The sequence below is a fragment of the Cervus canadensis genome, chromosome 15 (genome assembly GCF_019320065.1).
Source record: "Cervus canadensis isolate Bull #8, Minnesota chromosome 15, ASM1932006v1, whole genome shotgun sequence".
Lineage (NCBI taxonomy): Eukaryota > Metazoa > Chordata > Mammalia > Artiodactyla > Cervidae > Cervus > Cervus canadensis.
This window is the reverse complement of record NC_057400.1, coordinates 70,193,168-70,214,711: the sequence shown is the minus strand read 5'-3', so window position 1 is coordinate 70,214,711 and position 21,544 is coordinate 70,193,168. Positions and strand designations below refer to the sequence as shown.

The 21,544-nt window shown below is 37.3% G+C and overlaps 1 protein-coding gene across 4 annotated transcripts; it reads left to right on the top strand.

Annotated features, from left to right (window-relative positions):
• The first annotated feature begins 28 nt into the window (after positions 1-28).
• NIPA2 (NIPA magnesium transporter 2) lies at positions 29-21,355 on the top strand. Of its 4 annotated transcripts, XM_043487884.1 has the most exons (8): positions 83-331; positions 1,103-1,238; positions 4,384-4,501; positions 8,693-8,923; positions 10,342-10,398; positions 16,241-16,331; positions 17,468-17,628; positions 19,271-21,355. In XM_043487884.1, exons 4-8 carry the CDS (start codon positions 8,785-8,787, stop codon positions 19,903-19,905), a joined length of 1,083 nt encoding a protein of 360 aa, XP_043343819.1. In that variant the 5' UTR covers positions 83-331; positions 1,103-1,238; positions 4,384-4,501; positions 8,693-8,784; the 3' UTR covers positions 19,906-21,355. The 4 variants fall into 4 exon arrangements, with proteins under 4 accessions (XP_043343818.1, XP_043343819.1, XP_043343822.1 ...); XM_043487883.1 differs by lacking the exon at positions 1,103-1,238 and having other exon boundaries at positions 29-331; XM_043487886.1 differs by lacking the exons at positions 83-331; positions 1,103-1,238 and adding an exon at positions 2,321-2,342.
• Positions 21,356-21,544: the final 189 nt, after the last annotated feature.

The following is a 21,544-nucleotide window of genomic DNA, read 5'->3' as shown; positions in this document are numbered from 1 at the left end:
CTGCCTCTTGCGTCACTCGGCCGCGCCCAGGTTCTCTTTCGCTGTCTCTTTAGGTCCTGGTGGCGGCGGTGCTGGCGGCGGTGGCGGCGGCGGCGGCGGTGGTGGGGGCGGGAGGTCGTCCGGGACAAGTTCCCCTGGGCGCTCCCCCATGGAGGAAGCGGTGCGCACGGCTGCAGCCCTGGATGCTCGCACCTCCCACTGGACGGAGACGAAGGCGGTGGCCGCGCGAACTCAGGAGAGGGTAGCCGGAGCGGCCTGTGTGGGGGTGTGAGCGGAGGTGACCCGGGCCGGATAGCGGAGGGGAAGCCGCGCGGCGGGCCTGCCAACTTCGGTGAGGTCTCCACTTTTCTTCGTTTCCGGCAAGCGCGAAGGGGCTAACTGTGGGCAGGCCTGCCCCTCTTGGGTCTGGAAGGACTCCTCAGGGGCGTCTTTTTTCTCGGGAGACACTGAGCCACGCGTGTTCTGAGGTGGAAGTAATTTCCCCCGTAACCTGAATCGAGTAATTCCACCATTAATTGGATTCCCAATAAATCCCGTGGAAACCTGGCCTGGCATTTTCGGGGCGCCTGTTCGTTAAGTTCATTAAAATAGTTCCATTTTGTTATGAGTTCTAAAAGATTGTTTCAGCTACCACAGAGATATTAACTGATAGTTGAACAAGCCTTAGATGTCATTGTAACGTTTTGAGCATGGCCTGTTTAATTTCCTAACTTTTATAAAGTCAGTGAACCCTCTCTCCCTCTCCGTACAACTGAACAAAATTCATTATACCTTTGATTTTGTGTTTGTCTCTTGAATCTCTTTTCTAGATTTTTCAACTCGTTTACTACACGCTATGTTTTAGTTTTGTTTCTAGAAATTCCCTATATACCATGAACCCAGTTAGTACATTTTTTGTTAAAGTACTAACAATAAATATGAGAGAATAGAGATCTTTGTTTCGTACCAGTAAGCTGTCTGTTGAAGCAGTATGTTATGCTGAGTTGAATAGGTTTTATGTTAGTTGGTAAGTAAAATGAGTATGGAGGCTAGTAGCTAAATTTTAAAAAGTGTTCAGTAACTATTCATTCCTTTTGCTACTTCTGTATTTTCTTCTTTCCAGGCTGGAGCTACTCTGCCAGGGCTTAAAACTTTAAATGAGAATAAAGGGTTTTATTTACGAGGAAATGAGAATGAATAAGTCATCTCTAACCTCTTCCAGCCTTTTATTCATAAGAGAGACCATATTAAACTTACATGTAAGTTAAAATTTTAATTTATAATTACTGTTGCTAAATAGGATTGGAACGTTAGGTTCCATAGTATTTGAAGTTACTATGTTTAAAAGTAATTAGCCCGAGGAGAGGCTGGAAAAAATTAAAGTTGTGGAAACCAAGCAGAAGTAAATAATGAGAACTCTTAGATGTGGGCAGTCTTTATAGAAGTTGAGTCCAGTGAACACTTAGGTTCCATTTCAGGCAGTGCAACTTTTATGTGATCCTATACTTGAGATTTAACCTCTGGGAGGTTTGGTTTCTTTACCTAAAAAGTGGGGGGTAATGATAGCTTTTTCTCATTATTGTGTGGATTAGAATTAATGTGTATCAATCACCAGGATTGATAATGTGTATCAGTCACACCAGTGCCTCCAGAGGTGTTCAATGAGTGGTAGTTATTACTATTAGGGAAACATAATAATAAGAAACAATTACACTCTTTTGAGGATATTTCTACTGTATGAACACACCTTGCTGTGGCATCCCACCTACCCTGGTTCAGTTTCCATTGTTTAGTCTCTAAATGGCGTTAGACTCTTTTGCTACTGCATGAACTGTAGCCTGCCAGGCTCCCCTGTCCGCGATATTTCCCAGGCAAGGATACTACAGTGGCTTGCCATCTCCTTCTCTAGGGGATCTTTCTGAGCCAGGGGTCGAGCCCGCATCTCTTGCTAGACAGGCCAGTTCTTTCCCACTGAGCCGCCTGGGAAGCCCTCTGACTCAGTTGGTGTCAGTTACATCAGCCTTTCTTTTCCTAAGAAACAGTGTGCTTGCTCCTGCTTTGGTGCCTTTGCTCTGCTTCTTTCTGTGCTGTGTTCTTTTACTGTTTCTTTCAAGCCTCTGTGCAGTGTTACATTCTCCAGTAGGCCCCCTAACCAACTTAGTTAAAATAGGAGCCCCTGAACCCAGTTGCTTTGTATTACCCAGTATCTTTAAGATTACTCAGTATCTTTAACGTGCTTTACTTTTCACTGTATCATTCACCACCTTGCAAATTAATGTTCTTATTTACCAACAGAAGGTAAACTCCATAAGGGCAGGGTTTTGGTCCGCTGTATTCACTGTGTATCCCTGTTTTTGAACATGGTATGTATTCCTTTACTGTAAATCAGTTATTTGTTGACTGAGTAAATGAGATAAGCATACCATTGTCCATAGGGAGCCACAGTGAGGGGGGTATGAGTCATGTACATTAGTAATCATTCATAATAGAGACTGGAAAAGTGTCCAAAGAGAAATTCAGAATAAAGGTTAGCACATTCAGAAAAAAATTGGTTTATGGAATTCAAGCAGGGCTTCATTGTGGAGGTGCTTTTTTGAAGTAGGTCTTTAAAGGTGAAAGGAATAATGTAAAAAAGATACAGAGGAATGAAAGGAATAAGTAAAAATGGAAGCAGTGTGTTGACCTAGGGTGGAACCATAGTATTTAGGAAATACAGTAAGTAGAGATTTAAAATACAGATTTGGAGCAAATGGTGAAAGGTCTTAAATATTGGATTACAGAATTTGGAATTCTTTCTGTAAATAGTGGGTAGCCAGCCAGTGGCTGGCTTCTCTCAGAGAGAATCCATCTGGCACCCTTGGCCATTGTAGGCAATTTGGGTGATGAAAGATGAGGAAGCCACAGTTAGAACACGAGAAGCAGGTTGGACATGAAGACTGACCTACACTGAGAACCTGGTTTGAGTTGCCCCTTGATTGTGTTCCAACTTGGGGACTAAAAGGAAACTAATGGAAAACGCGAAAGGCTGAGGATGAGGAGACTCATTTTCTAATCCCAGGTCTGCTACTCACCAGCTGCATGAGCAGTTACTTAACATTATCACATGTAAGCTCTTGTGAAAGCGAAATGTCAAAAGTGCTGTGACAAGTTTAAAACTGTTAAATAAATAGGTATAATTTTTAAAGTTAGCTAACTTTGAAATTGATGATGTCATTTTGCAAAGCAAATATTTTTCTTTTTTTTTTTGTTTTTTTGGGGGGTTGTGCTGCAGCTTGTAAGATCTCTCCCTGTGCAGGGATTGAACCTGGGCCCAGGGCAGTGAAAGCACTGTGTCCTGATCTCTAGATTGCCAGGGACTCCCAGAACAGATCTTATTTCAGGCTTTTCATATAGGTGTTAGAATACGGGTTCATGTTTTCCTCTTCCTTCAATTGTATGTTCTCTGTGCTTTAGAAGGAAGTGGACCAGTTTCATAATTTTTTTCCTTTGAGCTGTATTTCATTTTTTACATAATTGCATTTGATGAAAGTTAACAGTTAAGTGTTCAGAGATATTAGTGAACTCAATTATGAAAAGAAAGTGCCTGTTAGAACAAGCTGAAAATTCTAGAAGTTTTTAAAAGTTGGAAGTGTGTTTAAAATTTGAATAGTGTATTTTCCGAATTCTTACTTAGCTGTGGAATCCTTGAGGACAGGAACTTTTGGTCATCTTTATAATGCCAGTGCCTGGGGCGTGTGCTGCTTAGTGTATGGCTATTGAACAGACTCCACAAAAATTAAACTAACAGTCAGGGGTAGTGGAGTAGGACCTTTCACCTGAGTCCCTCTGAGAGGTAAGATGGGCAGGTTACCACCTGGGACTTGTCATTTCTAGTTTCGGAACCTAGTTGAAGTGGAACTTAGCAAGTTTTCTTTAACTGTTTTTAAACCTGGCTCTGCCTGAAGCAAATCCTTGAGAAATAAAAAATAATCTCTGTTTCAGGCTCTCCTGGCTGTGATTGACCTTCAGTTATACAGAGTGGGAACATAACATTATCAGGTCTGAGAATAGTGAAGCAAATATTCCTTTCAGGACATTCATGCTGATGTCCATTTTCTTTCCTTTCTGTTTTTTTTAATTGAACAAAAAATAATATTTTTATAAAATGTATTAGATACCTAAATGCAACATGGTTTTTAAAATGAAATCATTTATATGTAGTCGTGTTCATAAATGCAATAGTCAAAAGCTATACAACATTAACAACAAATCCAAATGAAGATAGTCTTCTGAATTTCATGTTTCATTGAGCTCAAGACCCACCAATCTTTTAGTCGATTCTTCTACATTATTCTGTATTCACATTCTTTGCATCGGATTAGACCCCTTAATTTTGTTTCATTTTCTCTGTAACATTCCTCGCAGATCTATATCATTGGCTGCTGCTTTGGGAGTTCAACATCCTTCTGGGTGTTCATTGTTGTCCCCACGTAGCACGGAGGAACTTCTCTGCACTTCGAAACAGATTCTGACTCATTGCTGTGTAAGTCAAATGAGGTGATTCATTTACTTAGTTTAGTGGCTGAAGGCTGCTTTATAACTTGATGGTATGCAACTTTTATGTTACTTGGCATCCTTCCCCACCAATCTACACACTGGTGTATTCAGTAAGTGAACAAACACATACAACAAATAACCTTAATTTTAGAAAAGCTTATGAATCAGATTTGCCAGTATGAGTGCCTTTTTCTAGGGAAACCACCATGAAGAACTAGTCGTTGTCTTTAAGAAACTTAGAATTTATCTTCAAAGATAGAGTAGTAATTGGGAAATAAATTTTATGAACCTTCCTGTAAATAAAATAATTGCACAGGAGAGAAAATGCCTATGGACTGTAGCTACTGGACAAGTCTTTATAGTACAACTTGAAGCGTGACCTGGCCTGAAGTGAAGAGCATCCTCTTACATAGTGGAAAGAAGGATGTGAGGGGCTGTGGTATGTCTGGGCAGTGATGACTTGTCTGAAGGGAGCCATGATTCTGTGTTTGGAAATGAATTCGGAATGAGGGGTACAGCTCTCCAAAGCTATGTGCATAATAAGATTGACCCAACTGATCAAAAAAATCCATCTTTGCTTTTGTATGCTTGAAGCTTTCCACAATAAGTCAGTAACAATGAAAAGAGGGGAAAAGATTTTAAATAGCATCATGCAACTTTATGTAAAATATAGAGAAAATTTATATGTAGACATAGTAAAGTTAAGAACAGTGAACTTCCAGTGATCACAGGATAAAGTAAGATTCTGATATAATGTGTTGGTTTAGTCGTCTCTTCTTCACCTTGTTGCTGGAGAAGGTTTCCCCCCTCATGACATTAGACACTGGGCATATGAGAGCAGTTTCTTAGACAGCAGTTCATTAGTCTCTTTTACATTTCTAGGAGGATACACCACAGACTACACAGGGCCACACACATGCTGCAGAGAGAGAACCAGGGCCTCTGGGGGGCAAGCAGGAGATTCCTGCAGGAGGCTGTGGTTGGCTTGCTTGAATAATTCTGCAGCCTGTCAAGGCAGTGAAGCTCACTGCTCAGGGATAAGCAGGAAGTGTGCCTGGTCTCCATGGTGAGGAGGGCTGTTTGACTTTGGGACCTATCCATAAAAGCAGAGTAGGGGGCGACCGAAACTGGTGGTTAGGTCACCCCAGTTTTACCAGGTGTCAAGGCAGCACAATATATTGGATCTTAATTTTAGACCTTAATTTTGTAACTTGCCATTTAGTGGAAAGTTAACTTTAAGCACTAGTAAATATTAGTAAGTTGGTAGCTACATGTTTGGTATTTGAAGGTCAGTTTTATATAGTTAAAGTCTAAATTTGGATTTGTGAGGCTAATGGGATTGGAATTATAGATATAATATAGCTTGGCTTGTTTCTGAGTATGGTCCTTGCAGATAACAAGGTTCTGTTTTATTGATTCTAGGATATTCAGACTATAAGTTGGCTTGTTTTAGTCAAACCTTCAAAAGGGGGATTTTCAAAGATATAACTAGTTGCTTCCTCAGTGGAACTTGAATGATAATTAAGAACATTGTTCCATGAACATAGTGGTTAAAGGAGGAGGGTTCATTTAAGTTAGGTAACTCTTGCTCATTAGATGACTGTATCTGCCAAGTAGGCTGAAGTGTTTAGTGGTGGCTAGGTTTCTTTACTCTCATTTTCCAGCCATTGTTACTATTATCTTTGCATGTTCATTTGTATGTGGTACTATTACTTCCCAGCATACTTTCACAACTTTTTACAGTTCTTCAGTTTATAGTCTATGTTTTACAGTGGTTATGTTTTAGAATGCTAAGCTGAATGATGCAGTGGTTTTCTATCAGTGACTACTCATAAATAGCCAGCTTTATTTTTTAGGGCCAGTCATATGATTCCATTCATCAGTATTCACCCAGAAAACATCTGACATATTTTGAGATTGCCAGATAGCTTGGCACACAGGATAAATAAAGGTGACTCTTGTGCAGGAGCCCAGAAGCTGGCCTTCTGCTGAGGGTAACTGAGTCATAAAGTCATAAACGTGGATAAATAAGTTGTAGGGTATAGTGGGAACCTCTAAACACACTTTTTATTTTGTTTTAATCTTTTTTTTATTTTGGTGATAGAGCAGTTTAATTATAGATTTAGAACTTCTATTTCATTTTTGTATATTTATTAATAAGGAGAAATAAAGGAATTGATTCAAACTAAGCCACTAGTTGTGAAAAACTATAGCAAAGGGTTTCATTCCTTTGTGTTTAAGAAAATTGTCAAACTTTATTATGCAATTACAGTAAGTACTGTTTTTAAGGTATTTTTTCATACCTGGAAGTTTAGTATTGAAAGTTTTTTTTTTTTTTTTTGTGGTATAATTGACTCACAATGCTATGTTCCAAGTGCAAAATATTAAAAAAAAAAAATTTGAGCCACTTTTATGTTGTCTCATTTGCTTAAGGATGCAATTAGTTCACTATTTCAGTAGCCTGGGACCTTAGAAATGCATTTCAGGATTAATTATGGTATTTTTTATGTTGTTATAAAACGATCACCATGATGAACCTAGTTACCATCTATCACCATAAAAAGATACTACATTGGTATTGACTATGTTCCCCATGTTGTATATTTCATCTCAGCGATTTTTATTTGTACCTGAAAGTTTGTGCCTCTTAATCTCCCTCACCTATTTCACTTATCTCCCAACCCCCTGTTATAATCTGTCCCTTATCTGTCTCCCCACTAAAGTCTAAAAGCTAGTACCATTTTATCCAAACAGCTTATCATACTGCTTCGTGCACATAACGTATGTTCAGTAAAAACTATTTGAGTGGATGGATAAGGTAATTGAGGGTCTAGGTAGATAGGAAATTAAGTTGCTTTTGTTAAAGGCCAGAGTCCTATAATCTGAAGAATGGAAAAATATGGGCTGGTCAGTGAGGGTTAATGACTAAGGATCCTGACTGAATTGTAGATTAATTCTGGGATTCAGTTGTTAAATTGTGGGACTAAGAAAATCTCAGGACACACCAGAAAGTTGGGCTGGTAGTTAGTTATGACCAGTTGTAAACCTTGTAGCTGAGTAAGTGCTTTTTCCTCAGCTTTTCTACCCAATTTAGTTCATTTGGCAGCAGAGTTCTGAGTTTTGGCTATTTGAAAAAAACTGTAGTCTTTGGTAAGCCACTGCATCTTTTCTGGTCTTATAGCTTGAGTCTTGTAGGTTCCATGGCCCTCCTTTTTCTTAAAGAGCCAACAGTACCGCACACACACCATGACAAACATCTATCTGTTAGACTTCATTCTCTACTATAATAAAATAATGTGACATCTGCCTTCTCCTTACACATTCCTGAATGGGTTACATAAGAAATAAATTACCATATACTTATATCTACATAGATTTCTAAGAAGAAAATGTATGCTTGAGAAATTTTTTGTTTCTTTGTATAGAGTATTCAAAAAGACACATTTGTAAAATTGGTAAATGTTTTTGTAAACTAGATTTGTGTGTTTTTATGCCTCATTTTCATTCTGAGTTTTTTTTCTTAGGAAAGTTTGTTAACTATGGACTATGCAGCTAAGACAGGAAACAATTTTAAAATAGGAAACCAGAGTTTATAAAATCAATTTAAATATGGTTTTACTTTTTATTTTTTCCCATTTTATTGAATTATAGTTGGTATGTAACATTGTATTAGTTAAGATCTACTGTCTAGCCACATCCACTAGCCTGTGCAATACAGTGTTGTTAACTATGTCACTTATTAATCTTATAACTGGAAGGTTGTACCTTTTGACCACCTTCACTCCCTTTCCCTACCTCTTAACCCCCACCTTTCAGAATTTTCTATCAGTTCAGTGTTTTTTCTTTTTTGGCTGCACCCCACAGCATGCTGCATCTTAGTTCCCTGATCAGGGATTGAACCATTGCCCCCTGCAGTGGAAGCACGGGGTTTTAACCACTAGACTGCCAGGGAAGTCCTAGTTTTTAAGTTTGGTTTTATATCACAATCCCATCTTTTTCCATAATTGGAAGATATATAATTAGATTAGTGCTAAATAAAAATGGTAATTATATGCTATTTATATGTTAAATGTTATTAATAGTAATAAAATATTATGAGAAAAGAAACAGTAAAATTTTGCAATGATCATGCATCCTGTCATTCTGTGAAAATTTCATTTTTGTTTTCCCTCTTTAGATTTGAAGACTGCATCATCCTGCCTCCAGCACCAACAGTTTCTCTGTTCTTGATCAATGTGATTCACAGTAGCTTTTTAAGTAACAAGCGAAATGAGCCAGGGGCATGGAAAGTATGACTTTTACATTGGTCTGGGATTGGCTATGAGTTCCAGTATTTTCATTGGAGGGAGTTTCATTTTGAAAAAAAAAGGCCTTCTGCGACTTGCCAGAAAAGGCTCCATGAGAGCAGGTAGGTTATTTATGCCCTGTGTGACTCTGAAATGGCATCAGTGTGTTCCTTTGTATTGATATGTGGGTTCTTTGACCGTAGAAGACTATATCTTCATTCCTAGTGACTATATTCAAAACTTTGGACTTTATAAGAATTGTAAATGTTTATAGAGAATCATTTTTGTAATAAAAATAAAAAGTTGTCAAAATAAGTTAACTATTCACTCTTGCAGTTATTATCAAAGTGGGAATAGGGACCAATACCCAATTATCATCCAGCCCTTTCTTTAAATTTTGATATGTCTACAGAGAAGGAAATGAGGTTATATGGATAGAATCAGAATCTTATCGAAGACTAGGCTTTTTTGTCCATGATAGTAAAAGTTTGTTTTTTCCTTAGACATTTTCCTTCCTGATCTCAAATTGGCAGGAAGGAGAGCTGGCTTCTTTGGGTTGAAGTGTACTCAGTTGAGTGAAATTCTGGTTGGTGGTATAGGTTGATCCCTAGAAACTACTGACAAGCCATGAGACCCTGGGAAATGCCTGATGTGAGTGAACTCCCTCTGACTTTGGTGTATCATGATAGCTTCCAGCTTTATGTTGCATTCTGGGTATGTTCTGTCATTCAGCCTCTGCTTCAGTTTTAGACCCAGTTTTATTCTCATAGGAAAATCTGCTTTGGCAGTAAAAAAAAATTACCTTCTTCTTCTTTTCTGTGCCATTTCTATAGCCATACATAATCAAGCTCTTAAAATAATGACCTGTATTGGATTTAGTGCAGAAAGGATAAAGTATTGGCATGTACTATTTGAACAAGTATATCCTCATTCCTAAGTCAGGTACTCACATTTTCCATGTGGATATGCTTATCAAAGTGTTCATTCACACTGACTTTTTCTTTTGAATAATGGCTTAAGTACTGATTGCTTCCAAATTTTGTTAGTTTGGTCTAGAGTGAAGGGTTGTCTAGAAGAAAAGGCAGGATGAACATCCTGGAAGCTTCAAACTGTGAGCAGTGCTCAATCTTTTTATGTTCTGGTCAATAAAGGACCCTTTTCTCTAGGGTTACTGCCTCATAAGTAGGGCTAACCCACACCTAAATGGCTTCTCCACTATCTAATTCACTAGAAGTTGGGCTATTTCTGATTGGTTCACTTTGTTTATTGAAGGTAAGTTCACAAAACAAAAGCATGAAGTATGAACTGAAGTAAAAGGATTGATTTAACTCCTTCATTCACATTCTTATGATCCTCACACCCCCCTTTTTAAGATAACCTTAAAAATACTATCTAAGAAATCCCCTGTGTAATCAGGATGAAACCTTTATTCAATATAATGAGCAAATGATATTTTAAAATCTGTAATTACTAGTTGTTGTCATAAATATACTAAAGTCCAATAATCTTCCAAAGAAGTGAAATATGTTTTCATTGACAGGTCAAGGTGGCCATGCATATCTCAAAGAATGGTTGTGGTGGGCTGGACTGCTGTCAAGTATGTATAGAGGATATTTCAAGAAAATACTATAGGTGTATATTGAAATATCTATGTATACCATTTTACAACCTTATATTATCAGCAAATTTTAAAACTGAATTCTGGGGTTTTTTTGATGAACAAAACCCAAAATATGTAAAATTTAAGCCTGTATAAGTCACTTAACAGTTTAATAGTTTATTTAATTTGGATGAGAAAACTTCTGTCTATCTGATTAAAACATGTCTGACATATATATGTATTTTTAAAAATTATGCTCAGTTTAAGGTGATTTTGAAAGTGAAAGATCATAGAAAGCATCCTGTTTTTAATTCCTGTCCTTCCATTGATTTTCATTCCAAATTAGAAAGGAGGTATGCATTTGGTAAGACTTCCATGCATACTTTGATGATTACATTTTGTGTATTTATGTATTATTTTTTTGATAGGCAAGAAGTAGGTTTATTAATGTAGTGTGCTTGTGAGGAGTGCAAGGGGGCAGGCGAGGGGACTCTGATGATTGTCTTTTAAACGGTACATAGAGTGATCCTTAAGATGCTGAGCTTTCAAAATATTCAGGATTAAATTACGTAAAATTTTTTTCTAAGGGCAGTTGAAATATCAAAGAGACAATTTATTCATTCAGCAAATACTTCTTGACCATTTTTTGTATGTCAGGTGTTCTAGGTGCTGGAGATATAATAAACAGAATAAAGAGAAAAATTCTTACCCACAGGAGACTTAACTTTCTAGGTGGACAACAGTAAAGAAGATAAACTAAAATGTGTGTTAGTGATAAATGCTGACATTTGCTAGTAGTACGTAGAGAAGGGATGTATGTAGTAAAATGAAGGATGATAGGTTTATATTTTAGCTGAGGGGACAGGGCAGGCCTCACTGGAAAGATAATATTTGAGTGAAAGATGAAGGAAGTGAGGGACTGACCATATGGGTATGGTACGTCACAGGAAAGACTTTTCACAGGAAAGAACATTTTAAGCAGGAGGAAATAATAAACATGAAGGCGGCGAGGCAGGACCATGCCTGGCGGGTTAAAATGTGGTAGGCAGAACCCAAGATAGCCCGCAAAGCTTCTTGCTCCCTGGTAGTCACAACTTTGTATTATCTCCTCTCACACTGAATGAATGCAGTGTGATCAAAGTATACAACAGAGTTGATGACTTGTGACTTAAGTCATCAGAGGCGTTAGGTTTTGCCTTGATTGATTGGATTGGTCATTCTGAAGCCAAGTTCTGTGTTGGAGGACAGTCAGCCTGAGGACCGGTCCCCAGGCTGCACTCCGTTACTGACTTACTAGTCATGTGAGTTACTTTGGATGTGAGTCCTCCAGATTGTGTCTAGATGTCTAGATGTGTCTAGGCACAGGCTCCAGATTGTGTCTCGACTGCAACCTTTTGAAAGACCCTGAGTGAAGAAGTACCTGCTGATCGGCAGAAACTATGAGAAATCATTGTCTTGGCCAACAGAAAATATGGCTGACATTTGCTGTTTTAAGCTGCCAGTTTTGGGGGTGCTTTGTTGTACAGCACTGGATTACTAAAACCTCAGGAGACATGAAAGAGGTAAGGATAGTGTGGGAGTGCAGGGCAGTGGGTGAGGGTAAGTTTAGAGAAGTAATGAGGGCCTAGATTACATGGGGCTTCGTATGTCACAGGAAAGACTTTGACTTTTATGTTTGATGGGGAATTATTGGAGGTTTGAACCAAGGGGTAACATGTACAGACTCAGGTTTTAATAGGAACTCTTGGGCTGCTGTGTTGAGGCATAGACTGCATAGGGGCAAAAGAGAGAAACCAGTAAGAAGCTATTGAAATAATTCGGTAAGAGGTGATAATAGCATGGACCCAGAGTAATGGCAGTTAGTATGGTGAGAAGTGGTAGAATTCTGGATGTGTTTTGAAGATGAAACTAATAAGATTTGCTGAAAACAAGTTGAAAGACTGGACAGGATATGAAAAAGCATCCTCTTAAAAGCGTTAAAGAGTCAACATGATAGTTAAGAATTACCTAGCCAGCATCAGGGAAACGCACAAAACTCAGGATGAGATGGAGATACTTCTGCCCTAGAGGTAACTACAGACTCCATGGCAGGCCGCTTTGGAAAAGAGAGAACTTGTGAACTGCTCTAAGAAGGGTGATACCACTCGGGTGGTGGATATATAGCTGTCATTTATATTTTATTCTGTTTTTCTGAATATTTGAAGTATTGCATTATTAATCTTTGAACTCTTGAAAAGAAAATCTTTTAAAATGTGGTACATTTATTTTTTAAATTATTTTTTAAATTTATTTTTAATTGAAAGATAATTGCTTTGCAGTATTGTGTTGTTGTCTACCAAACATCAACATGAATCAGACACAGGTATATTTAAATCCAGATCTGTCAACTACTGTGCATGAAATGCCCCAGTTAAAGGCAAAGATTATTCTATTGGAATTATAAAAACAAATAATAAAAAGACTACATGCCTGTTGTAAGGTACACTATAAAACATGAGGATATAAAATGGCTGAAAGAGAAGGATGGGAAAATATGCCTAAAGAAAGTTGACATTTCTGTTATTATTTTAGAAAAAATATACTTCATAGCAAAACAACACTGGAGATAGAGGATTATTTCTTAAAAACAAAGGGTTCAACTCAGGAGGTTTTATCAGTCCTGACTTTATTTAATAATATGGCCTTGAGGATTTCCCTGGTGGCACAGTGGATAAGAATCTGCCTGCCGTTGCAGGGGACATGGGTTTGATTCCTGGTTTGGGAAGATCCCACATGGCGCCTAGCAGTTTAGCCCGTATATCAACTCCTAAGCCCTTAACCCTGTGCTCTGCTACGAGAGGCCACTGCAAGGAGAAACCTGTGCACCACAACGAAGAGTAGCCCCCGCTCACCAAAAACTGAAGAATGTTTGCACAGGCAAACAACGAAGACCCAGTATAGCCATAAATAAACAAAAATAATAATGTGGCCTTGAAATACAAAGCAGCAGTTGACAGAACAGCAGGGAGAAATACACAAATCCAAACCCATATAGTGAGATTTTAATATGACACTGAGCAGTTGATGGGACAGGCAGAGTAAAATTCTTAAGGTGATAGAAAATCTGAACAGCAGATTTAACTTCACTCACTGAACTCAACAACTTCAGGTCTACATTATTTTCAAGTGATACGGAATATTGATGCAGATGAACTATTTGCTGGACCATAAAGGCTAGTCTTGAAATTTTTCAAAGGATTTAATGAAGTTTTTTTCACAGATCATTATCATTATATTAGAAATCAGTAACAAAAATATAACATGAAAATTACATGTAGAAATTTAGAAATACACTTTTATGTAACCCATGGTTCAAAGAAGTCAGAATGGAAATTAGAAAATATTTTAAAAGTATGTTTAATTTAAACAATACTTCAATATGTTAATACAGAATACAAAATATCATAACTTATGGAATATAACTGAAGTAGAGTAAAATTTATGGTTTCAAATAAATATAATTGAAAAGAAGGATGAGGCATCTGGTTGAAGAAAATAAAAAAAAAATTGTAGAATAAACCCCAAAATATAGAAGGAGTAAAAAGAAGAGCTGAAAGTATTTAAATAGAAAAACAAAGCATTAAAGCGACATTTGGGTCAATGCTCAGAATAATGAACTTGACAAACCTTTTGTTGAAACTGATCAAGAAAAGGAAAAGATAGAATAGCTAGGTGATGTAATTAAGGTTTCATAGATATTAACAGGATATTATGAAAAATATCCAGTTATCCAGTTGATAAAAAACATAGATAAAATTTATGGAAAAGTAAAGTTTATCAATACTCATGAGGAAATAGAAAACTGGAATACTCCTCTAACTTAACCCAGTTGAAGCTGTAGTTTTAAAACCTTTGCATATACTAAATCCTGAGCCCAGATGGTTTCATAGGTAAATTACACAGTCATTTAAAGAAGAAATAATTGTAGTCTTAAGAAGTTTCCTAATAATAGAAAAAGAGGTTCCCTCACTCTTCTTAAAAAGCTAGTATAATCCTAATACCAAAACCTGATCAGGACAGAATAAGAAGGGAAAAATAAAGTCTAGTCTCATTCACGAACCTATATGTAAAAATCACAAACAATATGAGCAAGTTAGATTTATTCTGCAGATGCAAAATTGGCATAATCTTGGAAAACAAGTCACTGTAATTTACTGTGTTAAATTGAAGGAGAAAAATTATATGAGATTATTTCAGTGAAATTCAGCTATTCATGACTAAAACCACTTCAAATCAGTAATTTAGGTGAATTAAAGATGATAAGATGATAAAGGATTTCTAAGCCAAAAAAATGCCAAAACCAACAATTGCTTGGTGCTAAGTCACTTCAGTCATGTCTGACTCTGCAGCCCTGTGGACTTGTAGCCTGCCAGGCTCCTCTGTCCTTGGGGTTCTCCAGGCAAGAACACTGGAGTGGGTTGCCATGTCCTCCTCCATGCCCTCCTCCAGGGCGTCTTCCCAGCCCAGGGCTCTCTCCATCTCCTGCACTAGCAGGTGGGTTCTTTACCACTGGAGCCACCCGGGAAGCCCACAGGAAACATCAAAATGGGGGAATATCAAAGACTTTTTTTGGAGCTGAGAAAATATTCATGTTGAAGAATTACTTAAAAGCAATAAGAGAAAACAAATACCCTAATAGATAAGCTGGTAAAAAAACCCAAACTACTTCACTGAAAGATTTAACTTGGCTAATAAGCATATGGACAGGGGGCATGCAAATTCAAAGCATAATAGAATAATCCTGTTTCCCATGAACAGATTAGCAAATGAGAGTGAGAAACAAAGGAAACGCTCAGACACTGCTAGGGGAAATTGAGCGCAACCATTTTGGGAAACAGTAGCCAAGAGTGATTTTATGTGATCACATGTCCCTCCCCTGCTAAACTTTCTCAGTGGCTTTTCAGCTCAGATGAAATCCATTGAGAGACTCACAAAGGTCCTGTTCTCCCTGGCTACTCCCCGCATGCTTGCTCTGTAGGAACCACTCTGGTTTCCTTGCTGCTCAGACATGCGAGACATGGTCTTGAGTCAAAATTTTGTACTTGCTCTTCCTGCTTGGGATGTCTCCCAGTTTCCCCCACACACATAGGTGCTGGTAAATCCCTCAGTCCATATCTGACTGATCAAAATTTCCTGTCCAAGCACCCTTGCCTGGCACCATTATCTGCCTGTCACCAGCTCTTCATTCCTTTCCCTTGCTTTGTTTTCTGAATAGCACACTTTACTTCATTTGTATGTTTTGTCTGTTTTCCCTCACTAAAATGTCTTAGGTGAGCAATATCTTTATTTTTCCTCATGCCTAGAACATCTGACACATAGTAGCAACCCAAGAATATCTTTTGAATATAAGAGTTGGGTTTTAAAAAAGAAAAGAGCTAGTAAAAAAGGCTTTTATATTTGTTTAAGCTGATTTTTTGTTTTTCATAGGATATAAATACTAAGTTTTTAATTAAAAAACCCATACACAGGGGAACTGCCTGGCAGCCCAGTGATTCAGACTCAGTGCTGTCTGTCGAGGACCCTGGTTCGATCCCTGGTTGGGGAACTAGGATCCCACAAGCCACGCAGCCCAACAACAACAAAAAACCCCACATAGAAATTAGATATTTTCCGTTAAAATTATAGGTTTGTATGGTTTCTAATTGGTTTGAATTCTCTTCTAATGTTGATAATTTACAGGCGAACCCTTATGGATAACAATTTAAATAGTATGTTAAAAAATGTATGTAAAATGCAGCCTTTTCCATTTTGACTAAATGTGTTCCTGTCTGAGCGTTTTCTTTTGTTGTCTTTTTCCAAGTGGGAGCTGGCGAGGTGGCCAACTTTGCTGCATATGCCTTTGCACCAGCCACCCTAGTGACTCCGTTAGGAGCACTCAGTGTCCTGGTAAGGTAAGGACCCTCCTCTTCACGTGTAGAAACAGCAGTTAATGTTTCAGGAAGGTATTCAGTACCTACTAATTACACATGCTCAGTTTAATTTATATTTAAACAACCTTGAGACTCTTTTTATGCTGTGTAGTAGTTTGCTTTTGAATTGTTACTCTGCGCATAGGTCAGCTGTCAAGTTGTGGGAGAAAATGCTTTTATGCTTTGCCTTGTGTTTAGAGTCAACCCTAGTTCTACTTTAATGTCAGTATTTTAAAATTCCAAGTTGAATTCATTACAATATTTATCATTTGACACATGTATACTTTGGTAGGTGGTGATTGGTGATGAATAGATTTCTATACCTTCTCTAGAAAATAATTGATTGGAGCAAGGTTGAAGACTGGCCTGGGATACTTTTTTGGAAGGAATAGTCTCAGACTTGTCCTGTTTCTGTTATTTTAATCATTAGCTGAAACAGCTAAGCCCATATTGAAATCTGGATTTTGGCTAGTATTCTGGAAGTTGGTTGACTGATAGGTATTTTTATCCTTTTTTTTTTTTTTAACATTATTAGTTATATAAATCTATATTGTATGCAAAATTATATAATTTTCAAGAAACTATATTATACATAATATATAAAGATACAAGATGCTATATAATAAATATATATTATGGTAATGTCTTTTATTCTTTCCTATTATGCCATTATATTTATAGGTTTATACTTTTTTAAGATTTCAATAAAACTAGCTATAAAATATTAAAACTTGGTCATTAATAGGCAAGTTATGTGGAATTAAAATATATGAAGGATTCATCACTCAGTAAGGATAAAGTTGAGCAGATAGGTCCAAATGGACCTAGATTCTTAAATTTTTATCATAGCTCTGTTTATTGTAAAATCTCATATTGATGTCCTACAATAGAAAGATGGTAACTATACTGACTTAGTGTGATGAAGCAGGTGGTTCCCAGAAACTTCCATTTTATGATTGAATGTGCATTTTCTTTAGCTTGGCTGAAAACTAGACTCTTTATAAGCTCACAGTGTTTTAGTTTGACTTCAGTAACTTAAATTCTTAAGTTGTGTTGATATTTAAAAATGAGAAAAGTAGCTGATTATTTAATAATCCTCCATCTTTCCCTCATTTTAGTGCCATTCTTTCTTCATACTTTCTAAATGAAAGACTTAATCTTCATGGAAAAATTGGATGTTTGCTAAGTATTCTGGGATCTACAGTTATGGTCATTCATGCTCCAAAAGAAGAGGAGATTGAGACTTTAAATGAAATGTCTCACAAGCTAGGAGATCCAGGTATGAAAAAATAAAAACTTTATTAGTCTTACTGTATTCTACTTTCTTTCAAAAATAATTTTTGTTAAATCTCTGGCTGCACTGGGTCTTCATTGCTTTGTGTGGTCTTTCTCTAGCTACCTCAGGGTACTTCTTTTTACTTCAGATTTTGACTGCTTTGATTCCTCTCATTTCATTATTGTCTTTGAAGTTTCCCTCTGTCTACGTTGAACTAACGAAGACTTTTTCTGTTTGTTTTGGCCCCTCTCTAGTGATCCTTGACTGCCTTGGGAGTTGGGCTGGTTAGATTCCCAGCCAAGTTTCCTATCTGGCTTGCCGGCATCCTAGGATTTGAGTGGGGAAGAGGAGATGGCTACCATCATAGACATATGCCTTACTCCAGCCCCCTATTTTAGTGAGGCCCCCACACACTCAGCTGGTCTGGGGTCCTCCCATACACTGTGGCAAGGGGACCAGTCACTCAGATATTCAGAACTGGGCAAGGATCTGAAGTGGTCTCAGTGCTCTTCGAAAAGACTTTAGCCAGGCCTCCTGTTTTTAGTCTCCTCTTCAATCCACTTCTAGAGGTAGTTTGTATCTTCAGAGCATTCTTTGTAGCACACTGAGTCACTTTCTAATCTTTGATCACTGCTGATGTGGGATTCAGCTTTCTTGAATCTGCTGTTATCAGTTATCTTCTGATTTTTGGCTTTCATGTTTCTATCATCTTACAAATTCTTATTTTTGTGTTTCCTTCTCTAAAAATCATACTACTAGAATTAGGGGAGTTAAAAAAGATTAGACAGCTGCTGTTTCCTCATCTTAAAATTACAAATGACAGTGTCTGTGTTACAGGGTAATTGTGAGAATTTAATGACTTAATTGATGCAAATTGCCAAGAAAAGTGTCTGACCTATAGTGCTACACAGTCATTAGCTATTATCATGTTGGGTTCAAGTCTCCTATCTAACGTGGATTCCGACAGTTATTGTCAAGTTCTCTTACTGATTTTTTTACCCCAGTGGTTGATCCTTAAATATTCTAAAAATTTGCTCCTGTTGGACAATGTTCTTTAGCATCTACAAATCATTGAGCATTCCAGGTCATCTCATAATTTCTCTCCACTGGTTTCTGATTGTTCTGATTGTATTGCACCTGTTCTTGGAATTAGAGCACCCCAGTGGGTGGAAGTAGTGTTCTTGGATGGATGGCTGTGAGTCAGCCTGATACTGTTTCCCTTGATATACATTTGACCCTTTAACAACACAGAGGTTAGGGATATCTGAGAAAACCCACTTATAGTCCATCCTGTATATCTGAGGTTTCACATCCACAGGTTCAGCCCTCAGATTGTATTGTACTGTATTTATTGGAAAAAAAAGTCCACGTATAATTGGATCCATGCAACTCAATCCCATGTTAATCAAGGGATATCTGTATAATTATGAGGCCCAAGATATTACTATAAAAATGTTAGTAGTATAATAATTTGTGAACATGAAGCGTAATCTTCCAGTGTGTACATCTAACTAAATTATTATGAGTGTGTTTTTGCTGGGGCAGCAAAAGAAAGCTAATTTTTATTTTAGGACCATACCTTTTCTCCTCCTTATCAAGTATTTAAACATTTTAACTAAATATAGTTTTTCTTTGCCTCCTCCAGGTTTTGTGGTCTTTGCAACACTTGTGGTCATTGTGTCCTTGATATTAATCTTTGTGGTGGGACCTCGCCATGGACAGACAAACATTCTTGTGTATATCACAATCTGCTCTGTAATTGGGGCAGTTTCAGTCTCCTGTGCTAAAGGCCTGGGCATTGCTATCAAAGAGCTGTTTGCTGGAAAACCTGTGCTACGACATCCCCTGACCTGGATTCTGCTGCTGAGCCTTATAGTCTGTGTGAGCACACAGATTAATTACCTGAACAGGGCCCTGGACATATTCAACACTTCTATCGTGACTCCAATATATTACGTGTTCTTTACAACATCAGTTTTAACTTGTTCAGCTATCCTTTTTAAGGAGTGGCAAGATATGCCTGTTGATGATGTCATTGGTACTCTGAGTGGCTTCTTTACAATCATTGTGGGAATATTCTTGTTGCATGCCTTTAAAGACGTCAGCTTTAGTCTGTCAAGTCTGCCTGTGTCTTTTCGGAAAGACGAAAAAGCAGTGAATGGCAGTCTTTCTAGTATGTATGAAGTTCTTAATAATAATGAAGAGAGCTTAACCTGTGGAATCGAACAACACACTGCTGAAAATATCTCCCGAAGAAATGGAAATCTGACAGCTTTTTAGTAGGAGAGATGTCATTAATCTGTAACTGTTATAAAGTGAATCTGAGTATCAGAATGTGTCTGAAAAAGCATTGTTCTCAAATGATGTTCTCTAGAGACAATCCTTTTTTTTTTTAAGGTTTCACTAATTTGGACCAAGAAATTACTTATGTTTAAATGATGACTCAATACATGGCCAATTTCTATTAACATTGTATTATTGTAGAGTTATTTTAAATTTTCCTTCACCAAAATCTAAATGCACTAATGACAATTTTAGGTCTATAAAAATGCTTTTTTTCCCCACTGGTGATGAAAATCTGAAATGTACATTTTTCATGCCCACTCTATCAATTCCTGATCATTTTAAGGCTTTTTGATTAAAAAAAAATTAATACATTATCCTTTAATTTATCTTACCTATAAAAATGACTCCCATTTAGTGAATTATGTAAGTTTTGAACTATTAATTTAAGAGACCCCTAAATTATTAAATGAAGGAAACTTACAAACAAAAAAAGGTAGGAAATCACTGCATGAAGTACTCAGGCTGGGAGTTGCCATCATGAACATCTGATGGCCTTCCTAGGTTACACCTTGTTCAATCAGCACATCCTTTGTCAGACGACAGCCTGGCTGGTCGTCTTCTTCAGTTACTCTAATCCCTTGATGGCTGGACCCCTGATTACCATTTTACATCAGCTCTTGTACTTTTCCATATATTTTCATAATGAGTTATACTGTCATTTAGCTCTTCTAACAACGCTGGAAAATAAAAGTCAGAAGACTAGGGTAGATTCTTAAATTTAGCTCATGTTGAAATAAAAAAACTGAAAGATCTTTTCTAAGTCTGAATGTTTAGAACAAACAGGGTGTTTGTAAAATATAATTTCTTTGTAGCACTTAACTTTTGCTTGAGTTTGGACCACTATTTTGGTTTTGTTAAAATGTCCATGGAAAAAATGTTTACAGAAAACATCAAACCTGTGCAAAAAATAAGTGTAATGAACCTCTGTCCAGCTTCAAAACCTGTCATCAATTCGCCTCAAAAATACAACTCATTTCCACCTAGGTAGGAAGAACTCAGGCCTGTTTCCATTCTGTTGCTCCTGCCCACAGTCACAGAGCTTGGTCTACTGTGTAAGTAGCCACCCATGGGAGCTTCACTGTTCACTGGCCTTATCAGGGCAGAGTTGACACTTTCCAGGTCTCTGAAACACGTTCCATTTTCCTAGTATTTTATTATTGATCTTCTAAGGAGCCTCTGTAGACATTTTTTTCCTAACTGCCTCTCTCCATGTAATTTTAATACCACAGATATATTCTATATTTGCTTATGTACTAAACCGTAACCATATCCATGCTTTGTATACAATAGATGAAAACCAATTTTCACCCCTTTGGGTGTGATATTGCCCTTGTTGAGAATGCAAAGATTTATAGTAATAAATTTGTAATTATTTAACATCTTATAGCACTTAAAATTTTTATTTAGTTTAAAATTAAGTCTTATAAAACTCATGAATTATTTACATTTACTCATTAACTTAATTTTTCATCATATTCTATACTTCCATTATAGGGTGAGCACAAATACTACCTCTTAAACTGCAAGAGAATAGTGGCCCCAGGGTTACTATTTCACCTTATACACAAGCAAC